Source organism: Microcebus murinus, chromosome 1 (assembly GCF_040939455.1).
Source record: "Microcebus murinus isolate Inina chromosome 1, M.murinus_Inina_mat1.0, whole genome shotgun sequence".
In the NCBI taxonomy this organism is placed as follows: Eukaryota; Metazoa; Chordata; class Mammalia; order Primates; family Cheirogaleidae; genus Microcebus; species Microcebus murinus.
Window position 1 is genome coordinate 63,553,282 of NC_134104.1, and position 26,414 is coordinate 63,579,695.

General features: G+C 35.9%; 1 protein-coding gene across 7 annotated transcripts in view; it reads left to right on the forward strand.

The window, feature by feature from the left end:
• Positions 1-24,459, forward strand: part of STXBP5L (syntaxin binding protein 5L) — a 346,530-nt gene extending 322,071 nt beyond the window's left edge. For all 7 annotated transcript variants that reach the window (XM_076001837.1, XM_076001841.1, XM_020287216.2 and 4 more), the window contains 5 exons: positions 3,998-4,358; positions 9,267-9,432; positions 12,545-12,656; positions 14,369-14,589; positions 15,139-24,459. In XM_076001837.1, coding sequence (XP_075857952.1) covers positions 3,998-4,358; positions 9,267-9,432; positions 12,545-12,656; positions 14,369-14,589; positions 15,139-15,180 — 902 coding nt within the window. In that variant the 3' untranslated portion in view covers positions 15,181-24,459. The remainder of the gene's footprint in view (positions 1-3,997; positions 4,359-9,266; positions 9,433-12,544; positions 12,657-14,368; positions 14,590-15,138) is intronic.
• Positions 24,460-26,414: the final 1,955 nt, after the last annotated feature.

Sequence of the window (26,414 nt, forward strand, 5' to 3'; positions counted from 1 at the left end):
CTTCAGTGACTTGGGATAGTTATTTATCTTCTTTTGGCTTCAGCATCATAAAAAAAAAAAAAAAAAAAAATCTAAGACAGCTCCCCCTGAGTGGTTCTTGGGAAGATTTCATGAAATTTATGTAAAGTGTTAAGCACATAAACCATGCTCAACAAGTTGTTTCAGTTCTTTTCTTTAAAAAAAAAAAATTATGATCAGAACACTTAATATATTTAACCTCTTAATAGACTGTTAAGTGTGCAATACGATATTATCTATAGGCACGATATTGCACAGGAGATCTCTAGAACTTATGTATCTTTCTTTTATTTCAGAATATTATGGGGGTGCAAACATTTTGATTACATATAATGCCTTTGCCTGGCCCAAGCCAGGGCTACAAGTGTGCCCTTCCCCCATTCAGTGTACTCCGCCTCAATTAGTTTTGAGTTTACCCACACCCACCACCTACCTCACACCTGACCAGCACCCAATGAATACTACCTCCATGTGAGCACATTAGTGTTGATCAGTTAGTACCAATTCGATGGGGAGTACATGTGGAGCACATGTGGAGCTTGTTTTTCCATTCTTGTGATACCTCACTTCGAAGGATGGGCTCACGCTCTATCCAGGATAACATAAAATATGCTAGTTCACCATTGTCTTTTGTAGTTGAGCAGTATTCCATGGTATACATATACCACATTTTACTAATCCACTCACGTATTGGTGGGCACTTGAGTTGTTTCCACATCTTTGCATTTGTGAGTTGTGCGGCTATAAACATTTGAGTGCAAATGTCTTTATTATAGGATGTATTTTTTTTTCCTTTGAGTGGATGCCTAGTAGTGGGATTGCTAGATCAAATGGTATTTCTATTTTTAGTTCTTTGAGATACCTCCAAATTACTTTCCACAGCAGTTATACTAATTTGCAGTCCCACCAGCAGTGTAGGAGTGTGCCTATCTCTCCATAGCCACACCAGTATTTGTTGTTTTGAGACTTTTTGATAAAGGTCATTCTCATTGGAGTTAGATGATATCTCATTGTAGTTTTGATTTGTATTTCCTTAAAGACAAGAGATGTTGAGCACTTTTTTATGTTTGCTGGCCATTCTGTATTCTTTTGAAAAGTTTCAATACCTGTCCTTTGCCCACTTTTTGATGGGTTTGTTTGATTTTTTCTTGTTAATTTTCTTAAGTTCTATATAGATTCTTGTTATCAGCCCTTTATTGGATGTATACCATGCAAATATTTTCTCCCATTCTGTAGGTTGTTCATTCTAATGGTAGTTCCCTTGACTATGCAGAAGCTTTTTAATTTGATCAGGTCCCATTTAATTTTTGTTGCTGCTGTGATTGCTTTGGGGTTCTTCTTCATAAATTCTTTGCCTAGGCTGATGTCTACAAGAGTTTTCTCAACATTTTCTTCTAAAATTCTTATAGTTTCATGCCATAGGTTTAAGTCTGTTATCCATCATGAGTTGATTTTTGTAAAAGGTGAGATGTGGGAATCCAGTTTCAATCTTTTGCATGTGGTTATCCAGTTTTCTCAGCACCATTTATTGACTAGGGATTCTTTTCCCCAATGTATATTTTTGTCTGCTTTGTCAAAGATCAGATGGATATAGGAGGATGGTTTTATATCTGTGTTCTCAGTCCTGTTCCAGTGAGCTATGTCTCTGTTCTTGTGCTAATACTATTCTGTTTGGGTTACTATAGCTTTGTAGTAAAGCTTGAAGTCTGGTAGATGGATGCCCAGGATGTAACTACCTTTCCCTTACAGTTCCTATCTCTGTTTCTGTATTAGTTTTTTCCTTGGTTCTATCTAATATTTTATGATTACTTATTCTATCTGATATAATTATTTAACATATAAAGTCTATCTCTACCATAGAAAGTAAGTTCTATGAAGGCAGAAATTTTTGTCTTTTTTATTCACTATTATATTTCCTGTGTCTAAAACAAAGCCTAAAACACATAGTAGGCACTCAATACTATAAATACTTGTTAATTGAATGTCTTCAGGCTATCGTGGGGAAAGCTGGTTATTTGGAAAGCTAGAGTAAAGTAAATTTCTAGCCAGTGAAACCTCCTTTTCTAATTAGGAAAGTCCTAATTAACTATGTGAATTATTTACTGTAAACTAAATTAATATCTTATTATAGAAACCCTTAAGTTTAATCTTACTTTGTTCCAAAGTGTATCTCTGAAATAGTAGCAGCTTGTAATTTAGATTTACTTAAAAGTGTTTTTTTTTTTCCAGGTAGGAAAGATAAAAAGTAGAATCATAAAAAATAATAATACACTTTTGGGAAAACTTAAACCTTGAATAAACCTAATGAACAGAATATAATAAAAGCATTTTTATACTACAAATGAGTAGTAACACAGCAGCTATTTTGGCAAGGGCAACTTATTGAGAATTCATTTTGATGCCAACAGCTTATATGCAACAGCTATGAGTAAAACAGTTTCCAAAATGTGGATTTCTTCTCTTTTTAGCCTACTACTGGCCATCTCTAAATCAAAGGTGCAAAATATTTATACTTAGAAAAGTCTTTTCATGGCAGGTAGTTATAAAAAGGTTTTATAGTATAGCAGGATCAATCCTAGATTAGTTCCAGTTAAAGCATTCTTCATAGCTTTTGGCGTTTTGAGGGAGATGTTCTTTTATACACTTGACCGTTAGAACGAAGCATCTAAACCTCTGCTCCCCTGTCCTCTTCAGTTAACCTTACAGTAGGGGTCTGCAACCTATGGTGAGTTGTATAATTATTTCATTATATATTATAATGTAATAATAATAGAAATAAAGTAAACAATAAATGTAATATGCTTGAATCATCCCCAAACCATCCTCTTCCCCCACACCTGGTCCGTGAAAAAATTGTCTTCCATGGAAAGGGTCCCTGGTGCCAAAAAGGTTGGAAACTGCTGCCTTAGAGGATATTGATAGGTTTCTTAGTTTTAAGGTGAATTTATAAACACAACTGAGATGTTAGATCATTCAAAGGTATTTTTTTGAATTTGATAAATTTTAAGTAATTTAAATTATTTACTTAAGTACTTAATTACATACTTAGGTATTTTTTAAATGATTATATTTTTATGCTACCTTTCCCTTTTCAAGTTTCTGTCACATGTATACTCTTGAGTTATATCAGCCTGAGTTAACACACTTTCTGCATGATGTCAAAGGACAAATGAAAGAAAAGGCTATTAGGGCACTACTTAGGGAAGAAGAGCTTGGAAATGTTCAAAGGTCAATATAACCCAAGTTCTTGCCTAGGCTTTAAGTATATTGTCCTCCAAGACTGGTGAATATCCCCCATAGGTAATAATCTGGCATGGATATTCAACCTTGGAGAATCCAGGTAAGTTAAACTCCTTTTTGCTATAAAGATGCATAAGCCTGCCAAAGAGCTGAAGGTAGTCATTTTATCTTTTTTATATAATTAAAATTGTTAACATGAACTCTAGATATTGAAATTTCATGAAATTTATTCTGAGTGTTCAATTTCAGAAGAAAGAAAAAGCATTTTCTAGCAAATGAGCACATGAAATAAGAAAATGAAATCAGATGGTGTGATTATTCTTTCAGCTGAAGTTATTTTAGCTAATAAAAATTACACATTTTTAAAAATTTTCTTTTTAAAAAAAATTTTAGGGGGACTGTATTACTGTATAATGAAAGAATCCTAGATTAGAAATCAGAAAACCTCACTTCTAAACTCTAAACTAACTTGCTATGTGACCTGGCTTAAGTCTTATAATTTTTCTGGGTCTTATTTTTTACTAATATAATGAGACAAGTTGATGTCTAGATTCCTCTCAGACCTAACATTGTATGATTCTAAGTTATTGCAACAGATGAAATCATAAATCTATTAATTTATATACATTGGCACAATATTATAGCACTTGGTATAAATTATTGTAATAGAAAGCTTTCATTGCCCATATATGCTTTAGAAAATATTTCATGCGCCAATGATATGAAATTGTTTTTATAGGTACATTCCTCTCATTGAAAGGAGCTGTACTAACATTCTCCTGTATGGACCGAACTGGTGGATTAATGCAACCTCCATATGAAGTTTGGAGGGATCCAAACAATATAGATGAAAATGAAAAATCTTGGAGAAGAAAAGTGGTCATGAACTCATCCTCTGCATCCCAGGAAGTAGGATATCATCAGTATACAGTAATCTGCTCAGAAAAACAAGCCAAAGTCTTTTCACTGCCTTCTCAGACTTGCCTTTATGTTCATAACATCACCGAGACATCTTTTATTCTACAAGCAGATGTGGTGGTCATGTGTAACAGTGCTTGCTTGGCATGCTTTTGTGCTAATGGACATATCATGATAATGAGGTACTTCTCTTCTTTATAAATTACTTGATAAAACAATGCCAGCAAGGTACAATTCTGAAAAGTACATGTGTAATGTGCAAGATGTTATCAATAAGCAACCTGAGATCATTGTTTTATTATGCTTGTGGATGTTTTAGTGTTCAATTTAATAAGAGTTTTGGGTTGTTGCTAAAAATGGTTGGCATTGTGAATGAAATATATATTCTAATTAACATCAAGGAATCTAAGGAAAGAATGATTTCTTGGTCATTCATATATTCATTCAACAAGCAATTATTAAGCATATGTTATCTCCCAGATGCTATACTAGGCCTGGGAAATAAAAGATGAATAAGGTAGAATGAAAAGAAGTTAACTGTTACTTTTACTATGTTTCATACTTCACCCAAGAATTTGACATACAGAATATTATTTGATCCTTACAGCTTCTCTAGGATATAGTAAAATAAAGTATTATTTTTGTCCTCTATTTTACACATGTTAATAAATTAAAGTTACATAATTTGCCTGAGGTTGCAAATCTAGGAAAAATGAGGCTAACACTGAACAGTACACTAAAAGTCATCAGACACTTTAAAAATAAGATATCAGCTAAGAGATTTCATTCTACTTTTAGTGAAATTAAATAAAATTTGTAAGCTGAAAAGCTATTACCTAATGAGTTTCATTAATTCAGCAAACAGTTAATGACCATAAACTATGAAGAAGTATCTCACCTGGTTCCAAAGATCATTGAGGTAGTTCAGCATTATGCTAGGCTTGGGAAGGATATAAAAATTAGTAAATCATGGTCCTAACCCTTAAGAAGTTTACTTCCTAATTGTTGAGATAAAACAGGTTCACAAGTAATTATAACACAAAGAAAATATAAATTTCAACAGAGGAAATATAGGATTGAATTTTCTAGTCACAAACTAATTCCTTGGACTTCAAAGTCACAGGATAGTTGAACATGTATTAAAAAGAAGAGTTGCTGGGAAGAAAGTAACCTGGAGAGATAGATTAAAGCAATTTGTTCAAGACCTTGAATGTCAAGCTAAAAGTCTGGCATTACCCAATTAATAGGAAATCGGATTTTAAACCAGATAATTAACTTTATCTAGGTATGCCTTAAGAAATAATATGGAGGGTGAGTTGGGATAGGCTTTTGAACTAAAGTGGTAGCTATATAGAAAGCAAGGAGGGAACAGGTATGAGGGATAATGGAGGGAAACTTACTAAATACAAAGCTGATTGGTTATGAATGGTAATGGAGATTGTTAAATTTGGGGATTAGAAGAGAACTGAAAGGTTAAAAAAACTTTTTGGGAACCTGAATAACAGTAATACCATTAACATACAGCAAAGTCAGAAATATGTGGAAAAGCTGATAATGAGAAATTTGGGAAGAAACTAAGAATGTATATTTGAAATTTGAGGTGCTTATAAGTCATCCAGAAAGTTTAGCAAGCAATTTAAGATCTGGGCTCTTAAACAAATATAGGTAGCAGATCCAGCTTGGAAGTTGTCTATGTAAATACATTAATAAAAGTTATGACAATGAATGAGATCATCAAAAAAGATACTATAAAAAGAAATGAGAAATAGATTGAGCTGAGGATAGAAGCCTGCAGTATCTCTACATTTATATAGTGAAAGAAAGAAGAGGATCCAACATAGGAGACTGAAGAGTCATTAGAAAGATAGGGAAAGGACCAGAATGGATTAACTTCATGAAAGAAAAAGGAGAGCAGAATATCAGAACAAAGGAGGTGGTCAATAGGTAGTAAAATATAGCAGAGTATATATTTGAGTATAAGAAAAAAACACTAGATCTTGCAACTAGTAGGATATTAATGATCTGTGAGAAATCAAATCTTAGTAGCATAGTGGAGGCAAAAGCTAATTTTGAAGGGGACAAGAATAGAAGCAGTGGTATGGACAGGGGTTGGCAAACTATAACCCATAGACCAAATCTACTCACATGTCCCCATCTGATTTTGTACAGCCTGCAAGCTAAGAATGGTTATTATTTTTTTATATAGTTGAAAAAAATCAGAGAAGAAGAATATTCATGATATTTTAAAATTGTATTAAATTCAAATTTCAGTGTCCATAAATAAAATTTTTTTGGAGCATAGCCACACCCATTTGTCTATACATGGACTGTGGCTGCTTTTCTACTACAAGGTAGAATTGAATAAGTTGCAAAAGAGGCTATCTGGCTTATGAAGCCTAAAGTATTTTCTATCTGGTCCTTTACCCTTGTATAGATTATTCTCTAGGAATTTTTATGGTAAAAAGAGAGATGAGAGACAAGAAAGTAGTTCCAGAGTGAAACTAGGTTTTGAGAGTGATTTGTTTTTATTGTATTTTTTAGTTGTTGTTGTTTTGATAGGGGAGACAAAAGCAGATTTTGTCAAAAGCAGAAGGAGAAAGTTTTGAAAAAATAAAAGCAATTCCTTTATGGTTTGTTCATTCTCTCATATATTTCTGATTCTTTCTCTTTATCTGGTTTTCCCTTTCTCAAACTATTTTTAGAAATTTCCAATAAGATCATTTCAGTCTTGTTTGAAAATGATTTAACTCCTAGACATTTCTTAGTTTTCAAAACAAAAATGTATATTTGAAAAAAAAGGTGTATCTCACACATACACCTCCCCCTCCCCTAAGCTAGCATTTAGTCACTCAAAATTTGTTTTACATTATTAAACTCTTATGCCACAACTGGAATTTCAGCTTGTTAGTGATTATTTACCCTGTGTTTCCAAAATGTTAATGGTTTTGATTTCTCAAGTGGTATTATGTATACCCCCCAATTAACTTCTATTTAAATGAGTATGTACTACCATTTACATTTATGCAGAGAGATTTCTTGAGAAATGAAAACATGAGATTTTTAAAAACAACAAGAGTCATTAAGACAGTAATCTGTTTCTCTTTGTCCTTTGTAAAAGCTGCTTTACTTGATAATGGTTACTTTGATATTATGTCATAGTAGAAGCTCTTCCTATATTCCTGAGGATCTGCAGAAATATTTGAAAAGGAAATGTTTGTACATGATTTTAGTAATCCATATACAAAGTGTGGATAGGAAATAATGATATGTACTGTGCTGTGTGTCTTGAAGAAAGGAATCCTACAAATTAGCATGCCCCTGGCCTTGTTCATTTTCCCATGCTAGGTATATTCCTAGGATCTTTGCAGACCCTATCAAAATACCACTGTCCTGAGCCCAGTCTTCTCAAGTCCTGGTTTTCTGATAGATAACAGGTAGCTAAAGATTGCTTAGGTCCTAAGTACCCAGACCTAAAAAAGCACTTTTGAGAGTAGAGAAGGCTGCAAGAGGCTTATCTGTATGTGAATTCTCAAATTGGTCTATAACGGCCATTTTTTGTGAGAACTACTTTTAGTTATCTGACTCAACTTCTTTACTGACGTGTCCTGCAAAAAAGAGAATCTTTTTTTTTCTGGCATTAGAAGCAATTGATTCCTAGCATGTAACAATTTACTTGCTCTTTCCCTTTTCCTACCTGAAGTGATTATACCTTTTTTCTTTTCTTTTCTTGGCTTACTTTTATTATACAACATAGATAATGTGTAGCTGATCAGAAATGTCAGTTGAAACCTCTTCCTCAACTCTACCCATTAATTTGACTGAATATATCATGGAAGACAATTGAAATGGGTTTGTTTTGGAATAATATCTTAAGGAGTTTACTTCCCTGAAGTGCTATAACAGATAATATTTTATATCTTTTTTAGATAGTAGACAATTCTTTATTCATAGCAGGTCTTTAGAATCCAGTGTGTAATTTATACTTATAGCACATCTCAATTCATAATAGCCGAATATTAACTGCTCAGTAGCCACATGTGGTTAGTGGCTTCCGTATTGGTCAACACAGTGCTGGAACTTCATGAAAAGCTTATTCCGATAGTACAAATTTCAGGTCCCATTTTATATGGCAAACTTTTAGAGCTCAAAGTATAGTTATAAATTACTTTGGTAAGAGAAATCAGTACGTTTTTTCCCCCAAGATACTGGTTTTATGATCTGGGATAATTTGAAATCATTGTGCACACTTAGAATCAGTAGAATGGTCTCAGAACTTGAAATTTAATTACAAGTTTATCTTTTTCCTTTTGGTATTAGAGGTGTGATTAAAAAGCAATGAGACTGGCTTCCTTCAGTGGTTTGTAAAACTCGTCCTAACAACAGTATCCAAAGAGACATTCTGATGAATATTTTAGCAAAATTATTAGCTACAACATTAGAATAAGCATATAGCCATGGGGTAAGACACTTCAGATGTGTGATATTCATTTAGATGTGCAAATTATGATCCATTATTTATAATTTCTTTTCATTCCCTTACAGCCTGGGCCGTGTTTATTCATTAATCATGCCTTTAATGCAGTTGTCCTAAGTTATAGATAATTTTCATTTCCTGTGTCTAGAGTGAATAAAGGAGTGGGGATCAAAGCCACTCAATTCCTGGGAACAGTGAAGTGGACCCACCCCACATCTCTGTCAGTGCATGACCTCCTCAGACTTAGGAGTTCTGCCTGAAAGAGATGCCATAGACCAAGTATGCACTCAGACACTTTCTAGCTATGATGTTTCTGACAAAACCAAAGGCAATAATATTGTAGATACCTCTGAAATGCTGTAAAAACTGCCCCTGAAATTTCTGGCAACTGCATTTAATCCTTCAAAGACATTTGCTAAGCATCTTCAAGGATTATGATAGAAAAACTGTGCCCATGATTTTTTGTGTATATGATTTTATGTAGAAACCTAGTTTATTACCACTGAAACTTCAAGAGGATAAAAGGAAACAACCATAATGAGATGGTATTAGAATTACTATTTTGATATAAGGATCTGCTTTTAACAGCAAATGTGGCTTTACTTTTTCCATTCAGCCTACCTAGTCTTCGCCCAATGTTGGATGTTAATTATTTGCCACTGACAGACATGAGGATAGCACGAACATTTTGTTTTACCAATGAAGGACAGGCGTTATACCTCGTCTCTCCTACCGAAATTCAGCGGTTAACATACAGCCAAGAAATGTGTGATAATCTACAGGTAGGTCAGGAAGTACATTTCCTCTGGACATGGTTGTTAGAATAAGAGATATCTAAAAGCTAAAATATTATTAGGTCAGATAATAAATATGACCTCCCTACAACATGTTTTAAATATATGTTCTTCATTGTGACCCTACTGACTTCTAGATGGCTTTAGATATACAAAGAAATAATAAGAGGGATTAAATGTGAAGATCATTCATATTCTTAATCTTTTTATTTGTTTTTACCCATGGAGGATCTTCTGAAAGATTATAAACTCTCCCCCCAGGTGGGAAATACGTACGTACACACAAAAATTTTGCATACAGTCCAGGGAGTTCATGGACTTCTCTGAAAAAAACTTAATTTTGACTAAATGCCACACAAAATAAATATATATCCTATAGGTGAGAACTGAGCATTTGTCTTTCATAGAAGTAGTAAGCATAGCCTAGAAACAGGATAGATATAAAAGTCTATCTATCTAACCTTGGTAAGTAAGAATGGTCACATTCTTTTAAAAGCTCATCTTAGAGATTTAATGGGTTCAACACCCTCATTTTACAAATAAGAAAACTAAAACACATTCATTATAATATAAAGGTTAAGAGTGTAGGCTCTGAACTATTTGAGTTGTATTTTGGCTCCCCCATTTCTGTGACTTTGGGTGTTTTACTCACCTGCGTGCTCTACCTTATCAGAATTGAGTAAGAAATTCATATAAAGCACTGAGCATAGTACCTGGAATATAGTAAGTTTTTAAAGGCAAATAATAAATATCATTATCATTATTCTACAAATATTTATTGAGTTTTTATTATATGCCTGGTACTTGGCTAGACTCTAGGAACACAATAAAAAACAAGATACAAGTCCCTACCTGCTAGTGAGGAGAGATAAGTAAACAGACAACCACAGCACTCTGTGGAAACTGCCATGTATGCTGTGCTGGTGCTGGGAGGTGTATAGTAAGGCATCTGGGTTGATGGAGCAGGAGGGAGGTGGTAGTTAGAGAAGGATTATGGGCACAACCGACTTCTGAAGGCTAGGGATGAAAAAGGTGAAGACAGTCTAGATAGGCGTCCTCAAACTACGGCCCGCGGGCCACATGCAGGTGTTTTTACCTGTTTGTTTTTTTACTTCAAAATAAGATATGTGCAGTGTGTGTAGAAATTTGTTCATAGTTTTTGTTAAACTATAGTCTGGCCCTCCAACAGTCTGAGGGACAGTGAACTGGCCCCCTATTTAAAAAATTTGAGGACCCCTGGTAGACAGAAGTAGTGGCATGTGAAAGCTTCAGGGTTAAGGAAACTGCCAAGAAAGTGCAGAATCTGGAAGTGAAAAGAGTGGAGGTATGGTGCTGGAGGATTCTCAAGAGCAGATCTTGAAGCCCCTTATAAGCTCCTTTGGGGATCTAACATTTATCCTAAGGGCAGTAGGAAGTCATTGAAAAGTTTTAGCAGATTTGTTTATTAAAACAAATATTCTGGGGGGGGGGTGCAGGTGCGGTGGCTCACGCCTGTAATCCTAACACTCTGGGAGGCCAAGGCGGGCAGATCACTCAAGGTCAGGAGTTCGAAACCAGCCTCAGCAAGAGTGAGACCTCGTCTCTACTAAAAATAGAAACAAATTAATTGGCCAACTAAAATATATAGAAAAAACTAGCCAGGCACGGTGGCGCATGCCTGTAGTCCCAGCTACTCGGGAGGCTGAGGCAGGAGGATCGCTTGAGCTCAGGAGTTTGAGGTTGCTGTGAGCTAGGCTGACATCACAGCACTCTACCCTGAGCAACAGAGTGAGACTCTGTCTCAAAAAAAAAAAAGAAAAAAGAAAAGAAAAAAACCCACAAATATTCTGGTTATAGTATGGCAGCTGGTTTTGAGGAAGCAAAACTGAAGGTAGGGAAAACAATTAGAAGGCTTTTTGAAATAATTAAGGCCAAAATTTACAGTGTCTTAAAATAAGCCAATAGTGAAGATGGAGAAAAGTTAAAAGATCCAATAGCTATAAAGTGTAATCACTTGGATTTGAGGATTATTTAATATAAAAGTGAGAGGAAGGAATTATTAGTTATTTCTGGGCTTCTGGCTTGGGGAACCAAAGAGAGAGTGCTGCTATTTCCAAAGAGAACGGCTTCAGGAGGAAGAACACAGGTCTAGTACATAGAGGTAAGGGGAGTTGATGAAGTTAAAGTCATACAGGAAGTTCATAGACAAACTGATATGAGGTTACAAATCTCCTGACTGTTGATCTAAGTTCCTTCCCCCACACTGATGTTTCTGAAAATTTGTTCTGCTTTAGAAATACCTGGAAAACAAGGTCTGATACAGACAACCAGAGCACATCTATGTAGATTCTGATTTAGTATGTGTGGAATACAGCCTGAAAATACACATTTTCTTCTTTTAAATTATTTGTTGTAGTGATGTAGTCTTGCTATGTGTTGTGCAGTCTGGTCTCAAACATCTGGCCTTAAGTGATCCTCCAGGCTTGGCCTCCTATAGTGCTAGGATTACAGGCATGAGCCACTGCACCCAGCCTTGCATTTCTAACAAGATATTTCTCCAGTCATTCTAAGGCTCTCAAAATAATAAGAACAATTGTACCTAACCATATAGTAGCTGCCTATTTTGACTCATTTAATTTACCTTGAGCCATTTCATTAACTTTGAACTTGGTATAAAAATAGATCCAACCATCTTCTACATACTACCAATGGCTTCCTATATCATACAAACCACATTTGATTCAGGGAAGGGAACCAGGATAGGAAAGAGGCTGTGGTAATTGAGAAAGGATCAGAAGTGTAGGTTGGTAATTATTGATCATAGGTGGAAATTAATCCTAAGGTGAATATATTAGCTTCCCATGCTTTCTAATAATGAAAGGGAGAAGAGTAGAGGACAGAAAAAAAGAGAAATTTTAGGATGTTAGTTACTAGAGACGGGGAGGAAAAGCAGATGAAGAAAAATGCCAGAGACAGAACTGTGAGCAAAGTAAAAATCATCAGGAAAATATATGGAAAACAGACTTTTTCTCATGAGGTGTTCTAACATACAGTGTTACCCTTCTATTTATTAATTTGTTTTTTAGTTTCTCTAATGCTTTTTTCTTTGAATTTTGTACAGGACATGCTGGGAGATTTGTTTACTCCCATAGAGACACCAGAAGCTCAAAATAGAGGATTTCTCAAGGGACTGTTTGGTGGAAGTGGACAAACATTTGACAGAGAGGAGCTCTGTGAGTAAACTCCTGATTATAAAAATATATCTCAAAATAGGCCTGTTTTTCTCTGTGTATGTGTGTGTAACAATGTAATATGTGATCTCAAGCTCTTGGAGTAGGTTATTTTTTACTTTTATCTTAAAATTTGAATCTTTCCTTGAGTACCATAAAAATTATTTCTGTTTACCAAGAATGAATAAAATTGGTCACTTCATATTGGGGAATAGTTTAACAAGAATGACATAGGTAATTTATACAAATAAGGAGCAAGCTAATAAATATCTCATTTGCAGGTAAACCATAGCTGCATGACAAGCTGAAGGTATTCAGTTATTAAAGTCTGGAAAAATTTTTTTAATCTGCCTGCCTTTAATCACAGCTAGGAAACCAATTCTTTATTCAGAATGCAAGGTTTACCAATGCTACAAAATAAATTTAACAATCTACCAGTGAGACTTTGATAAACAATAATTGAAAAGTAATAAGAAGATACTAGGGAACAATTTTTAGAGAAAAGATAAGAATATATTTTCCAGAATATCTCACCATCATTTGGTCTTGCAGATCAAAACTCTTTCTCTTGAATGCTTAACTCTGCAAAAAGATCTAGGTGCTTTTTGTCTTTATACCATGGATATTATTTGGCCATGAAATGGAATGAAGTTCTGATACATGCTACTACGTGGATGAACCTTGAAAACATCCTAAGTGAAAGATGCCAGACAAAAAAAGGCCACATATTATATAATTCCATTTATATTAACTTTCCAGAATAGGTTAATTCAGAGAGACTGAAAATAGATCAATGATTGCCTGGGGCTGGGATAAGGAGGGAATAGAGAGTAACTGCTAATGGGTATGAGATTTCTTTTGGGGGTAATGAACATTTTCTAAAATCAGATAGTGGTAATGGTTGCAAAAATTTGTGAATACACTAAAAACTAGTGAATTGTACACTTAAAAGGATAAATTTCATGGCATGTGAATTATATACAGCTCTTATTTTTTGTAAAAAAAAAAAAATCTAGATTCCATCTGCTCTTACTTAGAAAGAAATCTAGATTCCATCCCATTGTTACATCCTTGGGAATGCTCACTAAATTTCTGCCAAGATAGCTATTTTTCAATAAAAATGTTTTACTTCATTGAAATTGAATAAAACTGAGCTTTGTAAGTGACTGAGAATTTTGTTAGCCTTTTATAAGTCACAAAATTTTAACATGTGTATATTAGTGTCCATCATTCATATATTCATATACCCCATTCTCTAGTATTTAGGGGAGTGGGGAGAGAAAGAAAAACATCCAGAGGCCTACAAAGGCTGATCAATTGAGATGAACAAAGAAAATTGGGATAAATACCTGGGCAGAAATTTAAGCAAATGGTCAGGCCTAAGATTAGAACAGACACTAATATGGATTAGATATGAGGTCACATGCATTTTAAATATTCCAATTCAGCCATGTCAATAAATGCAATTGTGCCATGTTGTGTGGAACATACACACACACAAAAGGCACATGGTAACAATCTCTCTCACTTTCTCTTTCTTAGGCATTTTTCTTGGGTAAGTGCTAATATCTCCAAATACATATATATGACAGGACCAAATATGTCTCCCTTTTTAGTAAGAATTATGACAGTAGAATATAATGCAAGTATTTAGTTTTGGTGACTATTTGAATTATTGAAAACATGTTTTAAATTGCTATGGCTTGAATTCCCAGTTGGGGAAGCTTCAGCAGGGAAAGCATCCAGCAGCCTTGCAAAACACATTCCCGGGCCAGGGAGTATAGAAGGGATGAAAGGTGCCGCTGGAGGCGTGATGGGAGAGCTGACCCGAGCACGGATTGCACTTGATGAGAGAGGACAAAGGCTAGGAGAGCTGGAAGAGAAAACTGCAGGCATGATGACCAGTGCAGAAGCATTTTCCAAACATGCACATGAGGTAAACCGCCTAAGTAAATATTGTCATCTTTATGCAGTAGTGATTGTAAACTTTTAGGTCCTGCAAGAAAGCTTAAACAGTGATGCCACATGAGTAATCCTGTGTGAGAGTCAGGGTAACTTGGATCTCTTATAAGTATTACTAATCCCCTAATATTTGGGAAATAAAAGGTTTTTTTTAAAATACTATAATATATTGATACTCCTTTACCTTAGGAGATAATTTAAAAAATTATTCATTGGTTCTGATACATTGAGTCTGTATTGTGCATCTGCTGCTTAAAAGATGTTTAGGTAGATGATGTGAGTCCCCCGGGAAGGTGTGCGGGGCAGTAGAGGCTGAGAGCCACACCCTCCGTTAATCTGAGTCATTAAAAATCATTTCCTGTCAGCTGAGTCTTTACAGCTTGATCAGGTTTTTGTTTTTGTTTTATAATTTTATTATAAGTTTTGAAATTTAGTTATGTATTAATTCAATATAGGCTTGATTTGAATAGCACTTCTGAAGATTTTTTTTACCATCTTATGGTGACTGTTTTTTTCTTTGCAGTTAATGCTGAAATATAAGGATAAGAAATGGTACCAATTCTAAACTTCTAAAGAAGCCGTGACTGCTTTGAAAAACCATTATTCAGGGAAACTAAATTTATTCCCAGCATCACTATTCAACTGCTAGAAGCCAGTTCCTTCTACAAAATGTTCCATTACAGTCAATCTGAAGTTATCATAAAGGAGACGTGTCAGAGACGCAGTACAACCAAAAGGCTGGAGCCCTGGTTAAAATCCCAAGATATGTCTGAATTTGCCTTTTCCCACGTGGAATGGAGCTACCATCTTGGCATGTCATTTGCTAAGGATTTACATTTAGGAACTATGGGGAGTCCTTTTAATTTGAAAATTCCTGTACAAACAAAAGCATTAATGCACTTAATGAAAAAAAATCTTTGCATGATAAATTAACATCTTAAGAGGAAAAGAAAAAAAGCATGTTGTGACAGAAGAGAAGAAGATTTATGGTAAACTATTTTTATAAATTGGGCCACACCTGAAAATATAAAAAATCTGCATTAGAAGATTGATCAGTGCATTTCAGATCTATTTGCCATACCCAACTGAAAAGGTAAACAAGAGCCCAAAGTTTTCTTCTCATCTGTAACTTTCAATATTCTAGGACATTATTGAATCTTATGGCAAGAGTCTGATGTTTTTCTCTCCCAATAATATTTTACATTATTCATAGTTCTCAGTCATAAGCAAGTATTGCCAGTATAGTAACTTATTTCCAACACAGTTATTTCCATTTCTATCACCTTCAGAATGGGTTGCTATTTTTAGCACAAACCATGCAGGATTGGGTCACCTGAAAGCATTTTTTAGCCTGGCTTGTACTCTGCAGGGGAGTTGATGATAGGTTTGGGGAAACTAGGCTACAGGAACAACCCAGCTTTGAGAACCGATTTCACAAAAAGTGAAATGTCACACACCCCAATTTCAGTTTCTAAAGTGATATATTTTTTAATTCCATTTGTATCCTTGTCTGTAAGTTACACAGTATATTACTGTTCAAACCCAGTGGGGTCTACAACCCAAAGGTGCTTTTGCAGCCTGACAGTCACAGACCAAACTGGTCATTCTCTTTAGTGTGATTCAGTAAAACCTCAGTTAATGTTTTTGGAAAGGGATTCTGATTTACATTTCTGATTAACAAGGGCTTTCATTAGAAAATACTTTTTGGTTCAATACTTATTGGAAATCTTTATAAAATGTAGTGATGCTTTTGCTATCTTGGCCTCAGTCATCATTTTGGACAAGAGAGTTTAATGATACAACATCAATAATTTTGTCCCTAATTGAGTCTAATAACATAAGCCACAGGATTATGTCAATAGATGCCAAACACCTATTCCTTATTTAAAAACTCGTTTTAAAATGGAATAAATTTTTATTTATTTTTATTTTTAACATGATAAAAGGTATCTATCATAACTTAGCAGAGAAGCACTAGAGGCAAAACAATATAAAGATACCTACAACCATTTAACATGATTCTGGAAGTCAAAAGTCATAGGAATGCATATATACGTATTCCAGGACCCATCCTCTAATATGTTGTTTCTTCAAAAAGAATCTTTTCTTAAATTATGGGTGTGGCTTATTGAATTTTGATTAATCAAGTTCTCATTGAATTTACATTCATATTCTTAAGAATTCACCATTTTCCTAAAGTCCAGGTTATTTTAATGGCCAAAATAGTACTTGGTTTTTGTAGATTTTGTTTGATATGGCGCTTCCTTGGCAATGTTCTCAGTAATTTTGAGAAGGAAAGGTAATTGAAAATGTATGCTAGGACAGCATTTTTCAGAGTCCTTGAATTCTCCTGATTACAAAAAAAAGTTTCTCCATGAGCCTCCCAGCCCAGACTCCTGTGAACCGCCTTACAGTAAGAACCTGGTTTGGTTCTTATAGTAACCAAGTAAAATATTAAATAGTAAAATATTAACCTTGGGACCAGGATCTGGAAAACACTGGCAGCCATATTGCAATGCACTATTTGTACTGAGTTTCAAGGAACCAGTATTCTGATTTTTGGACAAATACTTTATCATTTCTATATTTTAAAAACAACTAAAGAATGAAATATTAGTTTATTTTAGAAATAATGAGATGCAGTCCAAAGCAGCATTAAATTCAGTGAATATCTCTGAAGACTCTAACAAAATTTGATTTAACTGGTTCTGCATCAGGGTTTCTCAACAGTGGCAGAAAAGTCTTTGTTGTGGGGGACTGTCCTGTGTATCGTAAGATGTTAGCCACATCCCTGCATCTACCTACTAGATACCAATAGGAACCCCCTAGCAATGACAATCAAAGAAGGCTCCAGCCATTACCAAAACTGCTTTATAGCCACAATTCTATATCATTTAAAGAGACAGATTAAGTGTGAATATGTAATATATGTCTTATATAAAACTGTACATCATAAGTACACAGTGTCTCAGTAAAATAACTATACCCAAAATTACATGTGTGGTTCATATGCAATAAAATACAATTTTGGAGAAAGCTTATACGAATCAGTGAAAAATAACAACTACAGAACATTTGAAAGCATGCAGGGAAACCATCAAAAAGGACATAGCATTTCACAGTAGAAATGCTTAAAACTCTGGCTTCAATGAATAGATGAAAAGTGTAAAATTAGCACATCAATTGGAAGTAAACAGGTGCTTCTGAAATGCTTGAAAAGGTTCTTTTAAGTAGTTTAAATGTGTCTTTCAAAATTCTTTTTATGAGCCCTTTCTCAATGTAAGGGTAACTCATCTCACAAACTCCTGATTAGTGGAATCCAAATTAATGAGGTTTTACTGTATCAAACTTATTTTTATAATTCAAAGAGATAGCAATAACAAGAATCTAATGTGGATGTGATTTTTCTCTTTGAACATTTCTGTTCTGTTGCACTGACCTTAGCATAGACGCGCGCACACACACACGCACACACACACACACACTATCACCACGACCACCACCATTATCATCTTATCATCATCATCATCATATTTGCAAAATGAGTACTATTGATCCATGTAATATTTTGCATCTTCTCATCTTTACTCTCCTCGATCTTGGAACATAAGAAAAATACTCCTAGTAACTTGGACAATAATAGAGAAAATGACTCTGAGCCTTAGTTATCATCAAAATTACATTTTATCTGCTAAGTTGGCATCAGAAGATAACACTTGCAAACTAAAGTCTCAACAATTTGACCTTATCTCCCTATGACTCTCAAAAGATAACCCCTTTCTACTGTTCCAGCAGAAAATGGGCCTTACCGTTCTATTTATCGATCAGAAGCTATTTGTTTCCCTGGGACTAACAAGCGCAGTAATCCTTATCATGAAATCATTCATTAATCTTGGAGTTTGGAGGAAGGGATGATTGATTTATCATTTATTGTAATCCTCTACAAAAGCAGTACTACTGACTTTGCTTCCTATGCTTCATTGAGCTCCAGACCTAGTGCCCCAATCATCATCAGGGTCATTTTCTTACTGCAACTTTGGAAGGATGATGACACACTTGAATGAGATATTTTCTAATAATTCAGTCATAAAGACAATTTTTCAAATCTTTTGGAAGCGATTCTCAATAAATCAAGATCCAGGTCTCTATATCTCAAAATTTCTAAAGGCTCTTAAAGGAAAAAGTTTACTGTTGGAAGGCCTTTTTAGTGACCCAGGTATCCAGTTTTATCCATTATCTAATTAAGGGATCATCATGACTTTGAGAGAAAAAAGAGTAAGATTAGGCCTAATAATGGTTCAAGATTTAGATAGATCCTGTAAGATACTTGGCTATAAAATGTTCAGACAGAAGGGAAAAATGAAGCTGGTCTAGAAAAGTAAGCTAAAAATCCTCTCCCTGGCTTAGATCACTGGGGCAATGTGGGAGTGTATCCATGTGATTACAGCCTGGCCCCAAGGGAAAAAACAACACTATACCCTGACCACATTGGCTCAGAGAGGGCAATGCCAAAGAGTCAGGACATTTATATCAGGTCTTGCTCTTTGTGTCAGGAGAAATGTGGTAGCTTTCACAGCTTCTTTACCTCTGTCCTCTGTAACCAGTTCCATTTCTAGATGGGCACTATTTCACGTGTGCACTGGCCCAGGAGCCAGGAATACTTGCTGAGTACCTGGGCTGAGCAGTATCTTTAACATGTGACATCCCAGGAAGCATGGTTGTCAGCATAAGTTTAGTGAGTATATTTTCAGACAGCATAACCCTGCAAGGATAAAATACAAAATAGGTAAAGTCTGACTTGGGAACGGAAGAGGAAGTGCCAGTTTGGTGCAATGGGGTTGTGGTGAGGAGGGACATGGGAGCCAGAGTAAAGTGGAAGAGGCTTCAGTGAGGGGTCAGAAGCACAGATGGAGCCTTTATTTATACATTTATCTAAAGGAGTGAGTCTCAACCTTGGCTGTATATAAGCATCACCTCAGGAAAATTTTAAATTCCCAATTATATCAAAATTCCCTCTGAGTGGGAACCAGACATTGGTATTTTTGAAAGCCCCCAAGGTGGTTCTAATATCTATCCAAAGTTTATAACCACTGCTTTATGGCGAACTAAGGAAAACATGTTTGTCTACCTTGGCTGGTATCCCCGCCACACTTCTGAGGGGTAAGGGAAGGCAAGATGTGACTGATAATGTTGGCTGGATTGGTATTTATTCTGTGTCTCTTACAAGAGAAAAGTATGTGCGAATTTCTGATGAGGAGGTACCCACTTAAGTCTTAATAACTGTCTTTGTGATATTCTCCTGTGTGACTTGCCCAATAATTATTTCAATTCAAACTTCTAGGTTTTTTATTATCTTATATATATGACATCACAGGATGCCAGAAATATCACAGTAAGTTCAACGGGATATAAAGTTAAGTGGAAAACTAATTCTCAATATTTGGACAGTAGAAATTCTCAAAACAATTATTTACTAAATCAGGTCCAAATTTATTACTCATTCTTCTTTTGCAGGAGACATGGATAGCAGGTATCTGTTCTGCTGTAGGTTTTTTTTTTGGGGGGGGGGATTTGATCTTAGCATAAAGGGAGAACAACTCTTCCATTTTGATTATTGTCTCAATCAAAAGCTCCCAGGGCCACTTGGATTTATTTTCTTAGTTACTGGACATGTGTTTAAAGGGAAAAGAATGTCTATAACTTATTAATACTATCTGAGTTCCAGTGCCCTGAAAGAGTGCTTATACTTTCAAAAAAGGAAGGTCTGGCCTGTCAAAGACAGTAATACATAAAGAAAAAAATTCAGAGATATCTCCTGTCATTCTGCTTCCCCTCTGGTATTGGCCCACCCTTCTCAACTGCAAAGCCAGAAAATAATCTAGGTGGTGGTTTTGGACAATTGTACACAGGATCAAAATCTCTAATAACCTATAATTTTTAGTACTTAATTATGTGATGTTTTATTCTAGGACATAAGAAACAGATGACATCATTGATGTATCTTTCTTTCATCTTCAGAATTTTTGCATCTTTTCAGAAAATGACAAATTACTATTTTTCTGTTGCACTCAGCAATTGTGACTATACTTAACAAAATTCTTGTAGTCTGTAGAGATATCAATAAAATTGTATATGTTTGTACATAGATGCTCTCTTTTGTCATGATGTCATGCACCATTAGTGACTTTTGCCAAGATTAAATATGGACAGAGGTAAGACCGTCATTTGTAACACTGAAATATGGTTTTAAAAAGTGTAATTGTTTCAAAACGCCAGGGAAGAGGTGGGAGAGCAATGTACAGCATATTGATTTGAACTAAGAAAGAGAAAGAAAAAAACTAAACACAGTTTCCAAAACTCAGAGATTTTACTAGAATTTATAAACCCAAAAGGCTTTAAATAGTCATTCAAAATTCCCATCAAATTGGGGAGATGTGTAACTATTCATTGGAAGACTTTAAAGACAACTTTTGAGGATCTTGACTAAATTCTACCTTCAGTAAAGTACAAGTAAAATAAATTTGGAAATAGTGCAGCACGAGAAACTGAGGTACCTACAAAGTCAATATGCAGACATTGCTTCCTTACTTCTTTTCACCTCAGACTTTAATCCCCATCCAGGCAGAAAAATTAAGCTATTATGGGTTATACTACCTCCTACTGGTTATGATGAACATCCATAACCCAAGACCAACAGTTCATAGAGTGCTCTCTTGCTCCTCTGATTTTCATTGGCATAGTTAACTCCGCGTCAGGATCTTCCATTATGTTTACCTACACTGTCGCTTTAACCAACCGACCCGTTCTTCCAAATCCTAATTATCTCAGGAAAAGATTCCCACCACTACAATTTTTCTCCTAGTTCAGGTTCCCTGTAAAAATGGAAAAACCAACCAACCATATGCTAAAGATGTTTTTGATTAAAAGTACAAATATGTAGATGGGCCCTTTAAAACACAAATTCTCTTTCAGAATGTTTCCCTTTCAAATTTTTCTCAAAAGGATCTATTTACCTCCTCATTTTTCATTCTTTTTTTCTTTTTTGAGGAAAAAGATTTTTTTATTTCAGAATATTATGGATGTACAAAAGTTTTGGGTACATAAATTGGTTTTGCACTATTTGAGTCAAAGTTATAAGTGTGCCCATTACCCAGATAGTGCACATCCCACCTGTTAGGTGTGAATTTACCCAAACTCTCCTCCCCTCCTGCCTGCTTGATTACCAATGAATGTTATTTACATATATACACATAAGTATTGATCGATTAGTTCCAATTTAATGGTGAGTACATGTGGTGTTTGTTTTTTCATTCTTCTGATATTTCACTTAGAAGAATGGTCTCTAGTTCCATCCAGGTTAATACAAGAGGTATTAGTTCACCATTTTTTATGGCTGATGAGTATTACTCCATCATATACATATATCACCTTATATTAATCTACTCATGTATTTTTTTTTATTTCAGCACATTATGGGGTACAAATGTTTAGGTTACGTGTATTGCCTTGCCCCACCAAAGTCAGAGCTTCAAGCGTGTCCATCCCCTGACAGTGCTCACCATACCCTTCAGTGTGTACATACCCATCCCCACCTCCCCCCTCCCATCTGCCTCACACCTGATTAATGTTATTACTATATGTGCACTTAAGTGTTTATCAGTTAAAACCAATTTGATGGTGAGTACACGTGGTGCTTATTTTTCCATTTTGGGGATACTTCATTTAGTAGAATGGATTCCAGCTCTATCCAGGAAAATACAAGAGGTGCTATATCACCATTGTTTCTTAAAGCTGAATATACTCCATGGTATACATATACCACATTTTATTAATCCACTCATGCATACATTGGCATGTGGGTTGCTTCCACATCTTTGCAATTGTGAATTGTGCTGCTATAAACATTTGAGTGCAGATGTCTTTTTTATAAGAATGTCTTGTTCTTTTGGGTAGATGCCCAGTAATGGGATTGCTGGATGAAATGGTAGATTTATTTGTATCTCTTTACAGTATCTCCATATTGCTTTCCACAGAGGTTGTACTAGTGTGCAGTCCCACCAGCAATGTAGGAGTGTTCCTATCTCTTTGCATCCATGCCAACATCTATTATTTTGGGGCTTTTGATAAAGGCCATTCTCACTGGGGATAAGTGATATCTCATTGTGGTTTTGATTTGCATTTCCCTGATGATTAGAGATGTTGAGCATCTTTTCATATGTTAGCCATTAGTCTATCTTCTTTTGAAAAGTTTCTGTTAATGTCCTTTGCCCACTTTTTGATAGGGCTATTTGATTTTTTCATGCTGATTTTCCTGAGTTCTATATAAATTCTAGTTATCAGCCCTTTATTGGATATATAACATGTGAATAATTTCTCCCATTCTAGAGGTTGTAGGTTGTCTGTCTGCTCTCATGATAGTTTCCTTGGCTATGCAGAAGCTTTTTAATTTGATCAGATCCCATTTATTTAATTTTATTGTTGCTGTGATTGCCTTTGGGATCTTCTTCATAAATTCTTTGCCTAGGCCAATGTCTATAAGAATTTCTCCAACATTTTCTTCTAGAATTGTTATAGTTTCATGCCTTAGGTTTAAGTCTATTATCCATTATCCACAGTCATTCAAGCTTCAGATACCTGCATTCAATATTGAAAATAATGATTTGATTTCCTTCCTCCCTCCTTTCCTACCTTCTTCTCCTTCTTCCTCCCTCCTCCTGTTCCCAGTTTCCACTGCCTCCCCCCTTCTTTCCTTTCATTCAGTCTAAAAATCATCTACATCTGAGTGGGTTGGTGACAGAAGCCCCATACAAGGACTGTGCTGGAGGCGGGTGAGAGGGCCAGCCCACAGGAGGACGGAACTGGAGAGAGGTAGCAGGGCCAGCCGTTCGGTGGTCAGTGATGATGTGTGAGGTTAGCATTGGAGCAGGGCAGAAGGCAGTGTAGCAGGGTCAGGAGATTGGCTATAAACAGGGGATTGAACCATCAAGATATTGAGAATATAGGAGCTAGGTTTCTCACTGAGGCAGAATGGAGGAGGGAAGTACAATTAAAAGGGAAAGCTAGAATAAACCCTGTAGTAATGGATTAGAATTGGAGCTATTTCCAATCAGATGTATCTGTATCTACTTACACAGATACATATAGTTTTAACTATGTGGTTTACATATACATGTGATGGAAAGGAAAGTGTGTGTGTGCATATGTGTTATACATATGTATTTCCTAACTCTGAGCGGACTGGAAGCAACCCCATGGGGCAATGAGCATAACTAGTGCCTTGTTTTTGATTTCTAAATACTAGTCTCTGCTGTGTGGCTCCACACCCTCCCAATGGGCATGAGTTCTCTCTTGCCATCCACACCTATGACCGGGATCTGTCTCCTAGCCTCTCTGCCTTGCCATGTGGGCTGTCAGTAGTTGAATGTGCCAAATGCCTGTGGGCAGGAAGAGCACACACTGCAGCTGCTGCTCGCTTGGGACAAGACCCCTTCCCCAATGCTGAAAGCAGGTCACTCAGCACAGAGAACTCTAGTGGCTGCTATGGTGGTGAGAAGGGGCCGTGGTCTTGCTGCACTGCTCCTGAGTTCAGGGGGCACCGGTCTGCCCTCTTGTTGGAGCTACCACTGCACCTATTAGACACGGGCTCAGTTGGGAATGTGCTCCTGGTGCAGGGAGCCCAGTTACTTAGCAAGGCGCTTTGGCAGTTGCTGTGGGGTGGGTGCAGCCACATGGCTATGAATGGCTTGAGCCAAAATTACTCTCTAGGATGCCAGGAATGGAGGTGGTGCAGAGGAGGAGGCATCCAGAATCAGGCATGCCAGCTCTCTGGGTCCCTGGTGGCATTCCCCTGGGTCCTGTTGCTGGCTTGAGGCACCCAGATGGGGAGTGGAAAAGCTGCTTGCCCTTTCCCTGGGCTCTGGAACTCTCTGGATTTGGTTCACAGCTGATTTCTCCCTTCTATCCTTCTCTCTCTCACTTTCTCCTGGTAGTGTCCCTGGACTCCACCTCTGAGCAGCAATCACTCTCCTCAGTCAACCCTCAACTCTTCTGATGGGAAGGTTCAACAAGCTGTGTCTAGTTGGCCATCTTGGCTTGCTTCATCTAGGGTGTTAACACACCAGAGACTCAGACATAGTTTTAGAATCACAAAACCTCCCTAGGCCCAATCAGGAAGAACCAGAATTCCTGAACAGACAAATATCAAGCACTGGAATTAAAGCAGCAGTAAAATATCTTCCAACAAAAAAATGTCTCAGACTAGATGGGTTCACACCCAAATTTTACCAAAGCTATAAAAAAGCACTGGTATGTATACTGCAGAAATTATTCCACAACATTAAGAAAGATGGAATCCTTCCCAACTCATTTTATGAAGCAAATATCACCTTGATACCAAAGCCAGGAAAACACACACACAAAAAACTACAGACTAATATCTGTATAAATATAGATGCCGAAATACTCAATAAATTCTTAGTAAACCAAATCCAACTGCACATCAATAAAATAATTCATCATGACCAGGTGGACTTTATCCCAGAGATGTAAGAATGGTTCAACATACATAAATCTATAGAGGTAATTCACCATATACATAAAAGCAAAAACTAAGACCATGTGATCCTCTCAACAGACTCAGAAAAGGCATTTGACAAAATCCAGCACCCTTTTATAAGAACTCTTAACAAAATAAACATAGATGAGATGTACCTCAAAATTATTAAACCGATATATGACAAACCCACAGACAACATCATATTGAACAGGAAAAAATTGAAATCATTCCCGCTTAGAACTGGAACTAGACAAGGTTGTACACTATCTCCACTTCTATTCAACATAGTACTGGAAGTGCTTACCAGAGCAATCAGAGAAAAGAAGGAAAATCAAGGGCATCAAATTGGGGGCAGAAGAGGTCAAACTATCACTCTCGGCTAACAATATGATTTTATATCTAGAAAACCCCAAACATTAAACCAAGAAACTCCTGGAATAGACAAATGAATCGGCAAAGTTTCAGGATACAAAATCAATGCACACAAATCAGTAGCTTTAATATACACCAATAACATTCAAGCTAAGAATCAAATCAAAGATGCAATATCTTTACAATAGCGTTAAAGAAAATAAAGTATTTAGGAATATATTTAAGGAGGTAAGAGACCTATATAAGGAGAACTACAAAACATTGAAAATAGAAATTTCCGAGGATGTAAACAGATGGAAAACCATACCATGCTCATGGATTGGCAAAATCAACATTTTAAAATGTCTATACTACCCAAAGTGATCTACAGATTCAATGCAATCCATATTAAAATACCAACATTTTTTTTCAGATCTAGAAAAAATAATTACATGCTTTGTATAGAACCAGAGAAGACCCTGTATAGCCAAAGCAACCTTAAGCAAAAAGACCAAATTGGGAGACATCAATCTAGCAGACTTCAAGCTGTACTACAAGAATATAGTAACAAAAACAGCATGTCATGGCACAAGAACAGAGACATAGACCAATGGAACAGGACTGAGAACCCAGATATAAAACCATCCTCATATTTTCATCTAATCTTTGACAAAGTAGACAAGAATATACACTGGGGAAAAGAATCCCATTCAATAAATGATGCTAGGAAAACTGGATAGCCACATGTAGAAGACTGAAACAGGATCCACACCTCTCACCTCTCACAAAAAATCAAGTCACAATACATAACAGACTTAAACCAAAGGCATTAAACTATAAGAATTGTAAAAGAAAATGTTGGAAAAACTCTTAGAGACATTGGCCTAGACAAA